This window comes from Mobula hypostoma, chromosome 20 (assembly GCF_963921235.1).
Source record: "Mobula hypostoma chromosome 20, sMobHyp1.1, whole genome shotgun sequence".
NCBI classification, from domain to species: Eukaryota; Metazoa; Chordata; class Chondrichthyes; order Myliobatiformes; family Myliobatidae; genus Mobula; species Mobula hypostoma.
Window position 1 is genome coordinate 42,960,894 of NC_086116.1, and position 18,879 is coordinate 42,979,772.

Consider the following 18,879-nt stretch of genomic DNA (forward strand, 5'->3'; position numbering starts at 1 on the left):
ATATAACGTCTTATTTTTTTGAAAATGGATAAGATCCCATGCCAGCAATAAATGTCAACTTTGTAGAATTTATATTTGTTTTTAAAGAGCTTCAACAGACTACTGACCGACCCAAGTTGTTGTCGGATGAACTGGTCATGGGCCTAACAGTAGTACCCTAATAGGCAGAGGAGATTTCTACAATTAATAGATTTTGAAATATGCATGTTATTATTTGCCACTTTAAATTTAATTTGACTATATTGAGACTGACAGTTGATGCAGTCTTGTCAGATTTTTTTTAATAATCAAAAAAAAAGTCCCCTGAATTTGACTGCAAATGAAAACTAAAAGACTTGAAGGATATCCAGAAAATATATTTTACATGACAATTCAGAAACAAATGAAAGCTATTCCTCACTGGATCTATTTAAAATCATTTGCTATAAATGTTCTTTCTATATTTATTGTGAGTGGAAATAATAAAGTGCCATTTCTGAAACTTCAATGAAAACCCATCTAGCCTCAAATGTTTTTTCACATGAAGAGGAATAAATCCTGAAGGCACAATGCCGACGCTGATGTATGTGGTCAATAAATGATAGCTTGCACAAAAAGATAAAATTGCTATGTTCAAACTTCATACACTATTTACGAAGCTTTTCTTTTATATTCCAGTATAACTAGCATAGTTTTAACTCCCAAGTATTTAGTCGACTACAAAAATAATAACTGACAGCAAATTTAATATTGTAAATAGCCTTGATATAGCCCTGAATTTCCTTGTGTGGATTCAAAGGAAATTTTGTCGGATGTTGGATCTTTCCCCTCCAGCACATATGGATTTTTTAAAACATTACTGAAGAAACCAGCCCAGGAGGAAGTATGTAGATATTCCATGGTGTGTATTTGTGTTTCTTGTAGTTTGGAAAGTAACAGAGTGATTATTGAGATCATAGATTTGTACGGTACAGAAACAAGCCATTCAGCCCAGCTTGCGCATGCTTGAACTGGTCCCATTCCCTCATATTTGGCCAATCTCCTTGTAAACCTTCCCCATTCATATGCTGATCCAGGTGTATTTTTCAACACTGTAATTGGATCCATCTCTACCACTTCCTCTGACAGATTGCTCCACATAAACACCACCCTTTGTGGGAAGAAGCTGCCCTTTAGATCCCTTTTAAATCTTTCCCCCTCACCGTAATCCTATGCTCTCTAGATGGAAATTGCTCTACTCTTGAAAATGGGCTGTGAGCATTTGCCTTATCTGTGAGCCATATGATTTTATATACCTTTATAATATCACCCATCAGCCTCCTACGCTCCATGGAAAAAAGTCCTAGCCTATCCTATAGTCCAACTACCAGTAATCTTTTCTGCATGACAGTGAAGGAATGGTGATTTGTTTCCTGTTACGATGATGTGGGAGTTGACAAGGATGTGCAGGTGATGGTGTTCCTGTTGCATTTTTATCTATCTAGATGGTAGAAGTTGTGGGGTTAGGAAGAATTGTCAACATCTTGGCAAGTTGCGAGAGTACATCGTGGTAGCTCCTTTCTCTGTGGTGGAGAGAGTGGTTGCTTTGAGGTGGTAAATGTGGTGACAATCAAGTGAATTGTTTTTTTCCAGGATATGTGTTAAAGGCACATTCATTCATGCAATTGGAAAATATTGGAGACTTGAGAGATGCTGGGATCCAGAAAAACACACAGGGTTCTGGAAGCAGTCAGGTCAGACAGCCTGACCTGTGGGAAATGGACAGTCGGTGAATCAGGCTATTTTCCCCACTATCTTTCAGTCCAGATGAAGGGTCTCAAACCAAAACTTTGACTGCCTAGTCCCTTCAGAGATGCTGCCTGACCTACTGAGTTCCTCTAGCATTTTGTGTATTGCTGAAGTGGAAAATATCATGGATCATTCCTGACTCTCATTTAGACCATAAGACCTAGGAGCCAAATTATCCCTCTCAACCCCATTCTCCTGCATTCACCCAGTAACCTTTGAGACCCAGATTAATCAAGAACCTATCTACCTCTGCCTTAAATATACGCATTGGCCAATGATTCCGAGGCTGTTACCTCTGGTTCAGGACTCCCTCGCTATAGGAAATATCTTTTCTACATCCACTCAGTCCAGACCTTTCAATATTCAATGGGTTTGAATGAACACTCCCCCCCCCCCCCACCACCACCCATTCGTCTGAACTCTGATGAGTACAGGCCCAGAACCATCAAAGGCTGCTCATATGTTAACCCTTTTATTCCTGGGATAATTCTTCTGAACATCCTCTGGACTCTCTCAAATGCCAGCACATCCTTCCTTTGATAAGCAGCCCAAAGCTGGTCATAATACTCCAAGTCCAGATTGACCAATGCCTTATAAAGCCTCAACATTACATCCTTGTTTTTGTATTCTTGTCCTCTTGAAGTGAATTCTGACATTGCATTTACCTTCCTTACCAACAACTCAAACTGCAAACCACTTGTCACCTGCAGCCAACCAGAAAAGGCCCCCTTTATTCCTACTCTGCTTCCTGCCAGTCGGTCAATCTTCTATCCATTCTAGTACCTCTCCCATTATACCAAGGGCTCTTATTTTGTTAAGCAGCCTCGTGTTGCTCCTTGTCAAAGGCCATCTGAAAATCCAAATAAACGACATCCAATGACACTCCTTTGCCTGTCATGCCTGTTATCTCAATGAATTCCAACAGCTTTGCTGAGCAGGATTTTGCCTTTAGAAAACCATTCGGACCTTAGCCCTTTTTATCATGTGCCTCCAAATACCCCGAAACCTCATCCTTAATAATTATTCTATACCAGAATCTAGTGATTCTTTAAAGATCATTGCAAATGCTTCTACAATCTCGACAGCCATTTCTCTCAGAACCCTAGGGTGTAGTACATCTGGTCCAGCTGACTTGGCTTCCTTCAAATTTTTCAACTTCCCAAACACTTTCTCTTAGAAATAGCAACGATACTCTGACATCTTGCATTTCTGTCATTCTGTTGGTGTCTTCCACAGTGAAGACTGAAACAACATACTCATTAAGTTCATGCACCATTTCTTCCTCCCTCATTACTACCTCTCGAGTGTCATTTTCCAGCAGTTTGATATCCATTCTTGTCTCTTTCACTCTTTATATATCTGAAAAAAATTTTGTATCCTCCTTTATTATTGACTAGATTACCCTCATATTTCATCTTTTCTTTTTTTTTTAGTTGCCTTCTGTTGCTTTTTAAAATCCTCTACCTCCCCACTATTTTTTGCTATATTATATGTCTTCTCTTTTACTTGCATGCTGTCTTTGACTTCATTTGTCAGCTACAGTTGCCCCATCATCCCTTTATAAAAATACTTCATCTTTGGGATGGATTTTTCCAATGACTTTCAAGTTTCACCCCGAAACAGCAGCCATTACAGTACTGCCGCTGTCCCTGCTAGTGCCCCCTTCCAATCAACTTTTGGCCAGCTCCTTTCTCATGCCTCTATAATTTCCTTTTCCCCACTGTTATACTGATACATCTGATTTTAGCTTCTCCTTCTCAAATTGCAGGGTAAATTCTAGGATGAAGGACTCCTTTACCTTAAGCTCCTAATCAAATCTGGTTCATTACACAACACCCAATCCAGAAATGCTGTTCCCCTAGTGACCTCAACCACAAGCTGCTCTAAAAATCCATCTCGTAGACATACTACAAATTCCCTTTCTTGGGATCGAGCACCAGCCAGCTTTTTCCAATCTATCTGCATTTAGAAATCCCCCATGATTATCACAACATTGATGTTTTACATGCTTTTTCTATCTCCCATTGCAATTTCTGGCCCACTTCTTTGCTACTTTTTCGAGGCCTGTATGTAATTTGCATCAGGGTCTTTTAACTCTTGCGGTTTCTTAACTCTACCCACAAGGGTTCTACATCTTCCAATTCTATGTCACCTCTTTCTAAGGATTTGATTTCATCTTTTACCAATAGATCTACCCCACCACTGTCTGTGTACATGCCCGTACATTCAATACCATGTGTATCCTTGGATGTTAAGCTCCCATCTATGGTCTTTCAGCGATGACTTGGAGTTGCCCACAATATCATACCTGCCAATCTCTAACAGTGCAACAAGATCATCTGTCTTATTCCTTATACTGCATGCACTTAAATATATCGCTTTCAATTATGTATTATCACCCTTTTTGATTTTGGTCCCCGTTACACTGTTAACTCGTCCCACTGACTGCAATTGTGTCCTGTGGCCTGCCCATCCTTCCTCCACAGTCTCACTGCACACTGCATCTGTATACCAACTGCTCCATCCTCAGCCGTATAATTCCAGTTTCCAACCCCTGCCAAATTAGTTTAAACCCTCCGGAACTTCAGCCCGTTCACCCTGCCCCTTTAGAATGCCGTGGACGCAATCTGAGACATCACAGACCCTGGCACCTGGGAGGCAACATACCACCATTTAAAAGATGGTGAGCAGGCATTGTGAGTTAGGTGGTGAGTCACCTACCACAGAATCTGGTTTCTCGTTTGCCTTAGTGCATTCATCACGTGTGTGGCTTGTTAAGTTTCTCCTTAGTCGTGGTTGCCTGGATGTTGCAGATTTGATGTTCAGCATATTTGAAGGAAATGTGCTTAGACTTCCTCCTGTTGGAGATAGTTGGTACCTGTGCAACTGCAGTGCCAGTATTCCTTGGCATTTAAAAGCAAAGAAAATCTTTCTATGTGCAAGAGTATGCACGATTTCTTTATCTGTGGAGGTGCTAATGAAACTGAAACTGTTCACTGATTGCACGTTTCTGCATCTGACTATATAATCAACCTCTTATTTCATTTTTTAGGAAAAAAAACTGAAAACGTAAGTCATAGGAGCCAAATTAGGCTATTCAGTGCATTGAAACTGCTCCGCCATTCGATGAAAACTAATTTATTCTGCCCTGCAAAGCCAATCTTCTGTCTTCTCCCCATTACCTTTGACACCCAAACTAATCAAGGATCTATCAACTTCTGCTTTAAATATAATAATAGTAAGTACTTTATTAATCCTGAGTGGCCAAGTGGTTAAGGCATTGGACTGGCTACCTGAAGATTGTGAGTTCGAGCCCCAGCCGAGGGAACGTGTTGTGCCCTTGAGCAAGGCACTTAATCACACATTGCTCTGCGACGACACTAGTGCCAAGCTGTATGGGTCCTAATGCCCTTCCCTTGGACAACATCGGTGTTGTGGAGAGGCGAGACTTGCAGCATGGGCAACTGCCGGTCTTCCATACAAACTTGTCCAGGCCTGTGCCCTGGAGAGTGAAGACTTTCCAGGCACAGATCCATGGTCTCGCAAGACTAACGGATGCCTTTAATTTAATTTAATTTAATCCCGAGTGGGAAATTATTTTGTTACAGCAGCAACATATAAAAACACACACCTAGCAATAATAATAAATAATAAATATAATTAATAAAGTATAGAATAATATGCAGAATAATACTTTACCAATGTGCAATATTAATATATGAAATAATAAAACAGACGATTGTACTATGATGTGTGTTCTCTTGTTGCACAGAGATGAACTATGCTCATGTTCATATAACATGTTGTATATGCTCATAGCACTTGGTAGGGAAGATTTTCTGCAACAGTCCTTGTGACAGCTGAGCTGATTGAGCCTGTTCAGAAGGGTGCTCTGCTGCTTTTTCCGGTAGGTCATGGAAAGGATGTGCCTGATTCTCCATAATGGATGACAGTTTGTTTTGTGACCTCCTCTCCACGACTAACCCAATGTCTTGGCCTCCACAGCCATCTGTGGCAGTGAATCCCATGATTTCACCACCATCTGCCTGAAGAAATTCTTCTACATCTCTGTTCTAAAGGGACATACTTGTATTCTGAGGCTGTACCGTCTGGTCGTAAGTCCACATCCATTCTATCTAGGCCTTTCAGTATTCTATAGGACTCAGTGAGATCTCTCCCTCATTCTTCTAAACTCCAGTGAGTACACCCCCAAAGACATCAAATGCTCCTCATACATTAACCCTTTAATTCGCTGGATCATTCTCATGAATCTCCTCTGGACCTTTTCAATTCCAGCACATCCTTTCTCAGTTAAAAGACCCAAAACTGCTCAAGGTCTTCGGGTATATTTGAAGTGGAAGATGATAGGTTCTTGATTAGTATGGGTATCAAAGTTTATGGGGAGAAGGCAGGACAATAAGATTGAGAGGTGCAAGTGATTCTTTTTTATGATCAGTCATATTAGTCCTTCTGAGTTGCCTCCAACCTGACAGCATGAACATAGATTTATCTTACAGTAATTTCATCATGCTTCCCCCTCTGTCTTTTTCCATTCCTTGTCCTGACTCCCCCTTTACCTATTCTCTTGTCCTCATCTAGCTATCATCTCCCTCTGGTGCCCCTCCTCCTTCCATTTCCCCAGTGGTTCACTATCTTCTCTCAGATTCCTCCTTCTTCACCTTTTCCATCTGTCACCTCCCAGTTTCTCACTTCATCCCTCCTCCCCCAACCACAGACTTTCCCCCTCGCCCCCTAGCTTGTCATCTCCCCCCTCCTCCGCACCTTCTTATTTTGGCTTCTTCCCCCTTTCCAGTCCTGCTGAAGGGTATCATCTGAAATGTCGTCTCTTCATTCTTTTCCATAGATGCTGCCTGACCTGAGTTCCTCCAGCATTTTGTGAGAGTTACTCATTTTTAAAAAATTACTTTTCTGTATTTCAGATTCAAAGAAATCTATCCCGGAATACATTGTTGATGTAGAATCAATGGATATTTTTCCAGTTGGTTGGTGTGAAGCAAATGGCTATCCCCTAACCCCACCATGTCGTTCAGTCTGTAAGTATCATTGATGAAGTACCCATTATTCAGGTCAAATTAAATGTTCGGTGTACTTGAATAGTGGATTTTTGAGTGTTTGCTAGGAAGTTTAAGATGGATTAAGCTTATGGGATTGATTGGTGAGCTTACATGGGGAAATAAGGCAAGTCCTTCAGAAAGCCAGATCCAAGTATTGACTTCCAGACTTTACAGAGTATGAACAAGGTTTAGACTGGCATGCATGTCTCCATAGACAGGCTGGAATTTTAAGTGTGTTTGTTGAACCACTGACAATATTGTCATTGTCATTTGAAGTAAAATGGTGCGCTTAGATGGGATCGTAAAATCATTGGCACTTTTATGCTACTGCTGAGAATGAGCTTCACTCACTTAAAGAGAAATTGCCCGTCTTTATCTTGTCCATCATTGGGTTGTGAGAACAATCTCCAATTCAAAGAATTAAGTCTGCCTGAGAAATAATCTTTCTTTTTTTCTAACTTATAGGTCAGAAACAGAAGAAAATTGCTGTAGTGCAACCAGAGAAACAGTGAGTTAAGACTAAAATTGTCACGTGATACTGTTAAAGACTATTCTAATGAGGACCTGCATGTTGTAATAGTGTGCCGAGCTTGACTGTCACTGGGTCCTGATGCAGAATCTTTCTCAAACTGTTGACGATCAAGGTGACCTGCTGAGTTCTTCCAGCAGTTTTATCTTATTATCAATTTCACTGTCTGCATTTGGGTATTTGTCCTAGAAAATACTAGTGAGCTTAATATCAATTGACAATACCATTTTTCAAACTTTTCTACAATCCTGTAAAATATACTGTCCATTCCCGTTGTCCTCTCCTATCAGATTCCTTCTTTAGCCTGCCACTTCTCACCTCCTAACTTCATCCCCTTCTCCCACCCACCACCTTCACCCTCACCTCGCTTCAAATATCAACTTCTAGATTCCCTCTCCCTCCCCCCTCCCTCTCTCTCTCCCCCTCCCTCCCTCTCTCTCTCTCCCCCTCCCTCCCTCTCTCTCTCCCCCTCCCTCCCTCTCTCTCTCCCCTCCCTCCCTCTCTCTCTCCCTCCCCCTCCCTCCCTCTCTCTCCCTCCCCCTCCCTCCCTCTCTCTCTCCCTCCCCCTCCCTCCCTCTCTCTCTCTCCCCTCCCTCTCTCTCCCTCTCCCCCTCCCTCTCTCTCCCTCTCCCCTCCCTCTCTCCCTCCCTCCCTCCCTCCCTCCTTCCCCCCCCACTTCCTATCCATTCTTGATGCCCAAAACGTCCACTATGTATTCCCCTCCATAGATGCTGCCTGACCTGCTGAGGTCCCACAGAATTTTGTATGTGTGTTGCTCCTGACTTCCAGAATCTGCAGAATCTCTTCTGTTCATTACTTATAAACCCACTCTGTTCCATAATATGAATCCACTTCTGTCAAATCAATGGTTTATTACAGTGGCTGAAAAATTTGAATCATTTTAGTGATGCTTTTGATTACTTTTATGTTGCTGATCTTCTAATATCACGATTAGCTGCATGACTAATGTTGCGCAACATGTGTCTGCCTTGAAATTGGACGGTACATTAGTGCTCTTTTGTTTAATTCAGCATGTATGGCAGCTGGTGTTTCCTGAAATGTACCATGAATGCTCCATAGTTATCCGAATCACCCAACTCCAGAAGTTTGCTGAGCATTTTCTTTCGTCTATAAGTGGGTGGATCTGCCATTTCCCATGTCAGATCTAATGGCAATATTCCACGTGTAGTGCCTATTGCCAGCATGTTGTTGCAGAATGTATCTGCTGTTGGATGCTGGTAAACCAACCAAGTTTTTGGCTCTGTAGTTGAGCAGTTTGAAGGAGGTCTCCCAGAGCAAGCCCCCATAGATTCAGGGGTGTTGTCAGATTCAGAATTAGGATGATTATCTCTGCCATACAGTATGTCGTGAAATTTGTTTTAATGTATGAATAATTGCTATAATAGTTGCAATAATAAATATAATATATTTAAAAATAAATACGTAATGTGAAAGAGAGCACAAATGTGAGGTAGTGTTCATGAGTTCATGGACCATTCCGTGCTGGCGGAGGGGTAGAAACTGTTCCTAAAGCATTGAATGTGTGTCTTCAGGCTCTTGTACCTCCTCCCTGATGGTAGTAATGAGAAGAGGATATGTTCTAGATGGTGAGGTCCTGAGCGATCAATTCTGCCTTTTTGAGGCCCTGCCTTTTGAAGATAAGAGACAGTGATTTGACTGGGACCCGTCAAACAGTGGAGGCTAAATACACAAGGCATTCAGCATTGTAGCAGTCCCATTTATTTTTAATACGTAAAGCAATCCTTGTGAAAATAAATCAAATACAAACCTTGTTCAGCCTAATTTTCTTGAAAGTTCCAGGTTCATTAGATTCCTATAAATTAAATAAAAACTAATCCACTGAATAAGGATGGTTTTTATTCATTGATTTTTTTTAAAAACGGGCACAAAAGTGCTTCCTGCTTATCTGTTGCGTAAAACAATTACTGGTAAATAATGAGGCTGCCATGGTGTTTTCACTAAAGCTGAGAAAAGTCCTGCAAAACCAGTACTTTCATTTGGGATCATTTGAGTTCTACAGTGGCCACAAGTTCAGGGATGCTTCAATCTGTATTATGCTGTCCGATGTTTATTGATCATAACCAAAGTTTTTAACTTTGATTCCATTTTTGAGTTGCATTTAGCCTTACAAAATATTGATAACTTATAATGACATCCCAAAATAAAGTTTCAGAACACAATGTTAAAGGAGTAATTTTAACCAAATGTGGGTAGCAGAAAATCTATGAGATAGATCAACTGTAAAGAGATGATTACTTTAAACTGTTGTAGAACAATGGGACTTGTTTTGTGGAATGGATATGAATAGTTCGAACTATAACTGCTGCCTTTTACTGATTTTATTTCTAATATTAGGCTCCATTCCACACCTGTTGAGAAAATCCTTCATGACTCATATGCTGTTGCAACAGAACCAGGTGAGCTTACAAGTCTTTATAATTCTTTATAAGTTCTGCTATGACCTTAGGGGCTCAGTTGCCGACTTGGACAGGGCAATGATGGTGACAATTTACACGAAACTATCCTATGGGGATAGGAACTGAATGAGAAGACACTCAAAGTCTTCTCAGCAGCAGGCAGACTGAGGAAAGTTTGAAAAAAAGCACCTGCCCATTAAGCTTTCAAGAGGACAGGAGGGCCTGAGTGATGATAAGAGACTGGATAGGATAGGGTCAGCACGTTAGTATAGCAGTTAGAGCAAACACTTTACAGTACCAACGATCACCGATCCAGGATTGATTCCAGTCACTATCTGTAAGGAGTTTAAATTCAAATTCAAAGTACATTTATTATCAAAGAATGTATTAATTATACAACCTTGAGATGCAGCTGCAAAGCAAGAAACCTGAAAGAATCCAATTTTAAAAAAAAATAAAGACCAACACCTAATGCACAGAGAAAGAGGAAAATAAACACAAACCATGCAAGCAATTGAAGGGAGCAACAGCATGCTGAACCAAATTGAGTCCATGGATTGGAATCCCTGGAGCAGTCTGGAATAGGTCCAAGCCTTGGTCTCAGTTCATCGTACTAGCGGGGCGGGTCACTGCAAAGCTCGCAGACAATGAAGCACAGCAGCCAGGGCAGTCTCACAGCCTCAGCGCCGTGGAGAGAAGACTACACATCGCAGGAGAGCGGGCAAAATTGGCCCTCGCCTCCAGTCCCAAAACCCTGCCTTTCCAATCTATCTGAGCTGGTATTTAAATTGTCCAAACAGCGGATCGTGCCTCACATTAGGACCTGGGCCCCACTGCAGCAAAACAGTCCGAACCTAGACCCCACCACCCAGTGGGAAGCCATTCTCAACCCCTCCAAGTTGGCTCAGTGCTTAGAGCAATCCAGACTCTCACTTGTGTATCGAAATTCCTCTGCCTTGACACCTCCTCTCCGAGTTGCTCACTCCAACTCCATCTGTGTGATTTTGCAACGCACCAGCATAGTTCATTCCTCAAATCGGCTTCGCCTTCGCCTGCCTCTTCATTGTTTGTGGGGATAGTTTAACACAATTTACCTCAGAAAAGGTGTTACTGATAATGTTTTCGTCGAATTCCTTGCCTTTTGAACTACCAGTAAGCTGTCACTCACTTTCAGTAGCGCCATCTTCAACGGGAATCTGTTCTCTCCTAGATCAGATGAATTTTCTCTGGATGTTCTGCTTTCCTACCACATTCCAAAGATGTGTGGTTAGGGTTAGTGATTTGTGGGCAAGCTATTTAGGTGCCAGAAGTGTGGCGACACTTGCGGGCTGCCGTCAGCACAATCCTCACTGATTTGATTTGCTACAAATAGCACATTTCACTATCTTTCGGTCTTTTGATGTACATGTGGCAATGAAGATGATCTATTAAGGATTGCACTCTGGATCTGTGTTAAAATTTGCAAGCATTTTTATTGTGCAACTCTTCTTGGGGGAAAAAACCCTTCATATCATGGAAATAACCTTATTTTCTTTCTTCCCATAGGTACTACCAATGGCAAATATTGCTGCTCCAAAATATACTTCAATCATCGGTGTTTCTCAGGTCCGTATCTAAACAAAGGGCGAATAGCAGAACTTCCTCAGTCCGTCGGACCTGGGAAGTGTGTGCTTGTTCTAAAAGAGGTAAGCTGGATGGAAAAGCACAAGTCAAATCACCTAACCAACATGGTTGCTCTAAAATCAATAATGATGTTTTCTTTAGTAGCACAGTGAGATACAGAAGTTCCAAAATTATCCATTTGTTATCTATCTCAGTTCCACGGAGGCAGCTGCAAAATAATCCAACGTCAAGTGTAGTACTGACTTTGTTTTGGCACTGTTCACTGTGAACCAATAATAATCTGACATTTTTGAAAGGGGATGCCTGCTTCCTCTCTTTTACTCCAGTGGGCCCGACATGTGCATTGTTCATTCCTTTCTGTAGGTGCTGCCTGACCTGCTGGATTCATCCAGCATTCCTTAAGGTTGTCGTTACCAGATGGGGGTGGGGGGGGGGGTGTAGTTAGAGATAAGCTCACACTACCAATTAAGTCCATGTCCAAGCCTTCCAATGCTGCTTAACTACCATTTCTACTGACGGGAGAAGGGACAAACGTCTGTAAACCAGTTGGGGCTCCTCAGCCATGTTTGGCAGCTCATCTAGGAGAAGGAAATCTCTGATCTCGAACTTCCGCTGCCCTGCAGCTAGATCCATTCGTGGGAAAGGCTTCGGGAGTAAACCCTGCAAAAAAATCCAAGGCTGGAGACCCTGAGGCAGCCCTGCATTGTGTTCAACGCTGACAACTCCTGCGATGCCGCTGATGCCAAACTGTATCAGTCTCTGCTGGTCCTTTAGATTCATCAGATGTGTGGAGAGCAGGAGCTTTCTACGTGGGCAACAGTGTGCTCTTCATATTGTACTGCTCTGGCTTACGTATCAACTGAAATGTAGACTGCGAGGATACAACAACCGTGGTTGACCCTGACCAATGAAGAGCTTCCTCCGTGCTGCTCTGGATTTCCAGACACTGCAGAATCATTCGTGTTTATGCTTTTCCTCTCCGCTTCAAATTGGCTATATTCCCTCTACCACACGCAGTCTTGGTGCAGGGTCATAACCCAAAATGTCTACTATGCCTTTCCCGTCTCGATGCTGCCCCACCCTCTGGGTCCTCTCCCCCATCGATGCCGCCCCACCCTCTGGGTCCTCTCCCCCGTCGATGCCGCCCCACCCTCTGGGTCCTCTCCCCCGTCGAGATGCCGCCCGACCCTCTCAGTCCTCTTTATCACAATAAACAGTATGACAACTATTTTGCTCATTTTGCAGTTTCAAGCAGCATCTATAAAAGAATATAGAAGCAATTAAACTGGCCGAAGGACAGCCAAACTAAAAGGTTAGGGTGTAACAAATGTGACCGTTTAACCTTCAAATCGTCAGTTCTCACACCACGGCAATAGCGAGCATAGCAACAAGACACAGGGAGCTTATGCAAGCAGACGCTCTGCGGCTGGCAGGAGTGTCAGGATGTGCTGTCCAAGCTCTTCTGAAGAAGCACAAAGAAACGAACATGGTCAAGGTCCGGACGCAGTGGTCAACCAGGAAACTGAGTGCATTATAGGAGAGGTACATCAAACTGACATCCCTTCTAAATCAGATGGAGTCCAGCACTGCCATCAGCTCTGGACTCACAGAAACCACTGGAACCCCAGTAGACTCCTCTACTGTCTAGAGAAGTCTTGTCAGAAGTGCTGCTCATGGAAGAGTTGCTGCCAAAAAGAGATTCCTTCGAAGTGGAAACAGTCACAGCAACACAAGGAATTGGGGTGCTGAGCAATCTCAGTAAGTGCTCTGGACTGGCAAGGCAAAATTTAAAATTTTGGCTCAAACTGGAGGCAGCTTGTCTGTAGGAGAGCGGAGAACTCTATACAGATGAGTATCTGTACCCAACAGTGAAGCACGGCAGAGGTTCCCTGCAGGTTTGGGGCTGCATTGCTGCAAATGGAGTTGGTGATCAGGTCAGAATTAATGGAAACCTCAATGCTGAGAAGTACAAGCAGATTCTCATCCATCACACAATACCATCAGGGAGGCGTCTGATCTGTCCTAACTTCATTCTGCAGCAGAGCAATGACCCCCAAACACACGACCAAGGTCATAAAGAGCTATCTTCAGTGGAAAGAAGAACAAGGAGTCTGCAGCAGATGGTATGGCCTCCAAAGAGTCCCAATCTCCACATCATCGAGACTGTCTGAGATTACCAGGAGAGACGGAAGCAAGCAAGACAGCCAAAGTCTGCAAATGAACTGCGGCAAGTTCTCCAAGATGCTTGGAACAACCTACCAGCTGATTTTTCTAGTAAAGTTGCACAACAGTGTACCTAAGAAAACTGATGCAGTTTTAAAGTCAAAGCATGGCCACACCAAATATTGATTTGATTTAGTTTTTGTAGTGTTTACTGCCCTTTATAGTATTTGATATTTAGAAACTTTGTATTTTATTATCTTTAGAAACATCTTCGATGTATAGAATTGATTTTACATGTGCCTGTGATATTTGCACAGTACTGTATGTGTGCAGGTGTGTGTATGCATGTAGGTGTGCATGTATGTGCACGTGTGTTTGTGGTGTACGGGGTATCCAGGGAGGGGTAGCACCTCTGGTGGTGGGCTTGTCGTGCTCTGCCCAGGGGCTGCTCACTCACCTTTGACCCCCACCTGCCACCCAGCTCTCACCTGTACCTCCAAGTAACTGTGGGCATGTGTCAGTGGCCACATCACGGTACAGCGCTTCGACAGGCGGGATAAACCAGGTGAGAGTAGCTGGGAACCTCCAGCTCCTGGTGAGACAGGGACGTGCCTACCCCAGCGTACGAAGCCTTCTCCGGCGGATAGGGCAGGCGATTCAGCTACAAGATCCAGCAGCCGAGAAGGTGGTGCTGCGACACGGGAGAGCGAAGGCCCTGACAGGGCACAGAAAGTGTTATGGCTGTCCACTGCAGCTGAGGACATCTCAAGGCGTGATGATTTTTCGTACCATTGGATCAAGGCCAAGAGAGTGGAACTGCCCCAGTGCAATGGCTTTTTCACTATGAAAATCCTCCCGCACTGATTTTTCTCTGTGTGGCTCTTTAGATGAGCTGCACAGACAAATGTCATCGTCAGAAACGATGGACAACCAACACATGTATATCAGAATCAGGCTTATTATCACTGGCTTGGGTTTATGGGGGTGTGTAGGAGGGTTGGAGGCACATTAGGTTTAGGGGTAGGGCAAAGGACAGGGTGCGAGAGGGGATGGTGGGGGCAGGTGTTATGTAAGCCCTTTTGTGGTGTGTGGCGTGGGGTTATCAGGGGGTGCTGTCAGGTTTAGTTGGGGTGCACGGTCCATTGGCAGTTCGGATTAGGGTGTATATACGGTACTGTACAAAAATCTTAGGCACGTATACAGTACATGGCTCAGGTGCCTAAGACTTGTGCAAAGTGCAGTAGTAATTTTATGTATTGCACTGTACTGCTGTTTTTTTTTAAAAAAACAAATTTCATGACGTGGAGTGATGAACCTGATTTTGATATGGTTCTCAATTGTGGACTGAGTGGGAAGAGGGCAGGGAGAAGGGAATCATAGCTGGGGAAGTGGGGGAAGGGAGCGGGAAGCACCGGAGAGACATTCTGTCATGATCAATAAAACAATTGTTTGGTATCAAATGACCTTGTCTGGCGTCTCAGGGCTGAGTGTGCGAGCATCCAGGCCACCCCTGGCTGGCCCTGGCACCCCTTCTGTGCCGTCTGTCCCACCCGTTGCCAACATTCTTTGCTTCCGACGGATTAAAAAATTTGCTCTCAGCTCCACATTGACAAGTGCAGTACACACACAACACACACAAAATGCTGGAGGAACTCAGTAGGCCAGGCAGCATCTCTGGAAAAGTGTAAACAGTCGAGGTTTTGGGCCGAAACCCTTCATCAGGACTGTCAAGGAAGGAGGGAGGTTAGAATGAGAAAGTGGGATGGGGAGGGTGGGTGAGGGGAGAAGAGGAAGTACAAGGTGGCAGGTGATAGGTGAAACCGGGGCGGGGGGTTTAAGTAAAGAGCTGGGAAGTTGATTGGTGAAATGGATCAAGGGCTGGAGAAGGGGCAATCTGATAGAGGACAGAAGACCAGGGAAGAAAGAGAAGGAGTTGGAATTTATCAGATTCCCCATTCTCCAGCACTTTACCTCTTTCACCAATCAACTTCCCAGCTGTTTATTTTACCCCTCTCCCCGTTTCACCCATCACCTGGCACTTTGAACTTCTTCCTCCCCTCCCCCCACCTTCTTAGTCTGACTTCACCCTTTCCTTTCCTCTCCTGATAAAGGGTCTCGGCCCAAAACGTCAACTGTTTACTCTTTTCCATAGATGCTGCCTGGCCTGCTGATTTCCTCCAGCATTTTGTGTGTGTTGCTTGGATTTCCAGCATTTGCAGATTTTCTTGTGCTTGTGGTACAATACTGTGCAAAAGTCTTAGGCACCCTAGCGAGATATATGTGTCTAAAACTTTTGCATAGTACTGTTTGTTTGTGTATATATGTGCGTGTGTATATATGGGGGGGGCGGTGTGTGTGTACATTTGTTGATTGCAGAGAGCTGTTTCTAAGTTGAGTATGGGTCATCAAACTCCTCCTCGATAATAGTAATGAATAAAAAAATAATTAGTGCATAAAGAGAGCCGAAAATAGCGAGGTAGTGTTAATAGGTTGGTTCATTGTCTGTTCAGAAATCTGATGGTGGAAAGGAAGAAGCTTTTCCTAAAACGTTGAGTGTGTGTCTTCAGGCTCCTGTACCTCCTCCCTGATGGCAGCAAAGAGAAGAGGGCATGTCTTGGGCTTTGGGGGTCCTTAATTAAAAAAAAATCCTTTTTGAGTCTTCGCCATTTGAATGTCCTTGATGCTGAGGAGTTAGGTACCCATGATGGAGCTGGCTGCGTTTGCAACCTTCTGCAGTTTTTTCCGATCCTGCGCACTATAGGGAAATATAATTTGCATTCCTCTCTATTGCTATAAGGATTTTATTCAACTTGTATTTCACATATTAGAAATACTTAGATAATGTATTCACACTTTTTTAATAATTTAACTTGAACTTCAATGTTGCTAGCATCAGATCTCCTGTACTTTTTCTTTGCCTTTAAAATAGGTTCTCACTCTGTTGATTAATGCGGCATACAAACCAGGTCGTGTGCTACGGGAGCTGCAGCTGGAGGATGACCCAGAATGGAACTGTCAGGAAGAGACATTAAAAGCCAAGTACGTATATTGGTATCAGGTTATATAAGGACATGATTAGTTGGCTGGGTGGTAAGCGATTACTAAGTGGTTTGGGTAAATAACTCTCAAAGGGAACATGTGAGTAGCAAAACAAGGCAGATTTGTCTTTCAGTCAACCACATATACTTCTGTGCATTATGTATTGCACAGTGTTATCAGCTTAATTCTAAAACTGAAAGTAGAAATTCAGTGCACTTTTTTTTGTTTTTGAGAGCACTTCCTGTCCCTGTGGTATGGTTGCACACAAGGGATCTTGTACTCATTATAAGTTTGTGGTCAGTGCTTGCTGTTGTGTTCAGGCTGCCTGTACTCATGCTGTGAACTTCAGATAGTAAGTTATCTCCATCTGGAATTACCTTCCAGTACAAATGACTCAGTCTCCATGTTCGATGCAGCAGTGTAATTGAAGGTAGACATTTTAAAGATTATGATTTTTTTTTAAAACACCACAGTAATGTAGCTGGGCACCATGGTGGCATAGCGGCTACAGCTGGGGTAGCGGGGTTCCGAGTTCATTTCCGGCGCTGTCTGTAAGAAGTTTGTACGTTCTCCCCCGTGACCGAGTAAATTTCCTCTCGCTGCTTCGGTTTCTTCCCACAGTCCAAAGACGTACTGGTTGGTAGGTTAATTGGTCATTGTAAACTGTCCAGTGATTAGGCTCGTTTACAACGTGGGTTGCTGGGAGGTGTGGCTCATTGAGCTTGTGGGGGGGCTGTTCTTCTCTATATATCTAAATAAGTAAATATCTTGTATTTAAGGAAAGCTTTGGTGAATATGGATCTTGTATGACTTGGATGTAATTTAACATTTTTCAGTAGCTACAGTGGTAAATAAATCATTACTTAGATAAAGGAAATGGACTCAATGGTTCCTTATTAGGTACACCTGCTAGTTAATGCAAATAATCAGCCAATCAGGTGGGAGCAACTCAATGCATAGAAGCAGGCAGACATGGTCAAGAGGTTCAGAACAAACATCAGAATGGGGGAGAAATGTGATCTAGGTGGCTTTGACCGTGGAATGATAGTTGGTGCCAGACGAGATGGTTTGAGTACCTCAGAAACTGCTGATCTCCCGGGATTTTCATGCACAGCAGCTTCTAGAGTTTCCAGAGAATGGTACAAAAAGTGAAAAATTTGCTGCAGTTCTGTGGGTGAAAAGTCTTGTAAGTGAGAGAGGTCAGAGGTGAATGGCCAGACTGGTTCAAGCTGACAGGTAGGTGACGGTAACGCAAATAATCACGTATTATGACAGTGGTGTGCAAAAGAGCATCTCTGAATGCGCACTACTCAAACCTTGAAGTGGATGGGCTACAGCAGCACGAGACCACAAACGTGCATTGAGTGACCACTGTATTCGATACAGGAGGCACCTAACCAAGTGGCCGCTGAGTGTATGTATATTAACACTCTATTTCTTTTGAAGAGCAAAGGATTCCAGGCTCTACTTCCAGTTTGCAGAGCTTGCATACAACCACTTAACGTGCCTGTCCTATATCTTTCTGAATGTAGCTCTGGGTAGATGTTAACCCGATTACTGTTGCTGCCTTAATGCCTGTCTAACGACAGCAGACAGAAGAATGAAGGGAGCTCTCTCCACTTGAGTTTAGGCTTCCACTACCAGCTTTTGCACAGAATTAGTTACTCTGCTGTCACCACACAGTATTTTAGATTACACCCTGTCAGGCTTAGCAAAACCATACAAAGTGCACTTTTATTTCATTCTGGATGTGTGATCTATGTGACTGGAATTAGTTGCCAAGTGATCAGAGATTTTTTTTTCTTTAAATAAATACAGTAAATACAGCATTTAAAGAAAAAAATCTGATTTTAAGGTCAATTTATTTGAAGGTCATTAAATTTCAGTCTGTCTACAAACGTGTAAAGCAATTTGTCCGTGTTATTAGCTGTACTGCACAGCACTGCAGGCAATTATTTTGGAAATTTCTGAATTTTGCTAAGATGTTGCGGAAGGCTGCAGTAGTTGAGCTTTTGATGTTCTTCAATTCACTATTAGTTATTTATCACATGTACATCAAGACATAGAGTGAAATGCATCGTTTGCAGACGCGCACGGCTGTGTCGCGGCAGTCCACGAGCGTCACCACACATTCCAGTGCCGACATAGCGTGCCCACAGTGTTTGATGCAATAATTACAGTGACTGATCAGGGGAACGGTCACTGGAACAAGGAATATCCAACGCAGAACAAATGTACAGGAACA

At 43.1% G+C, this 18,879-nt stretch overlaps 1 protein-coding gene across 4 annotated transcripts in view; it reads left to right on the top strand.

The window, feature by feature from the left end:
• sfmbt2 (Scm like with four mbt domains 2) overlaps positions 1-18,879 on the top strand; it is a 226,853-nt gene that overhangs the window by 164,166 nt on the left and 43,808 nt on the right. For all 4 annotated transcript variants that reach the window (XM_063072736.1, XM_063072738.1, XM_063072739.1 and 1 more), the window contains 5 exons: positions 6,708-6,821; positions 7,308-7,350; positions 9,748-9,809; positions 11,355-11,494; positions 16,525-16,634. In XM_063072736.1, coding sequence (XP_062928806.1) covers positions 6,708-6,821; positions 7,308-7,350; positions 9,748-9,809; positions 11,355-11,494; positions 16,525-16,634 — 469 coding nt within the window. The remainder of the gene's footprint in view (positions 1-6,707; positions 6,822-7,307; positions 7,351-9,747; positions 9,810-11,354; positions 11,495-16,524; positions 16,635-18,879) is intronic.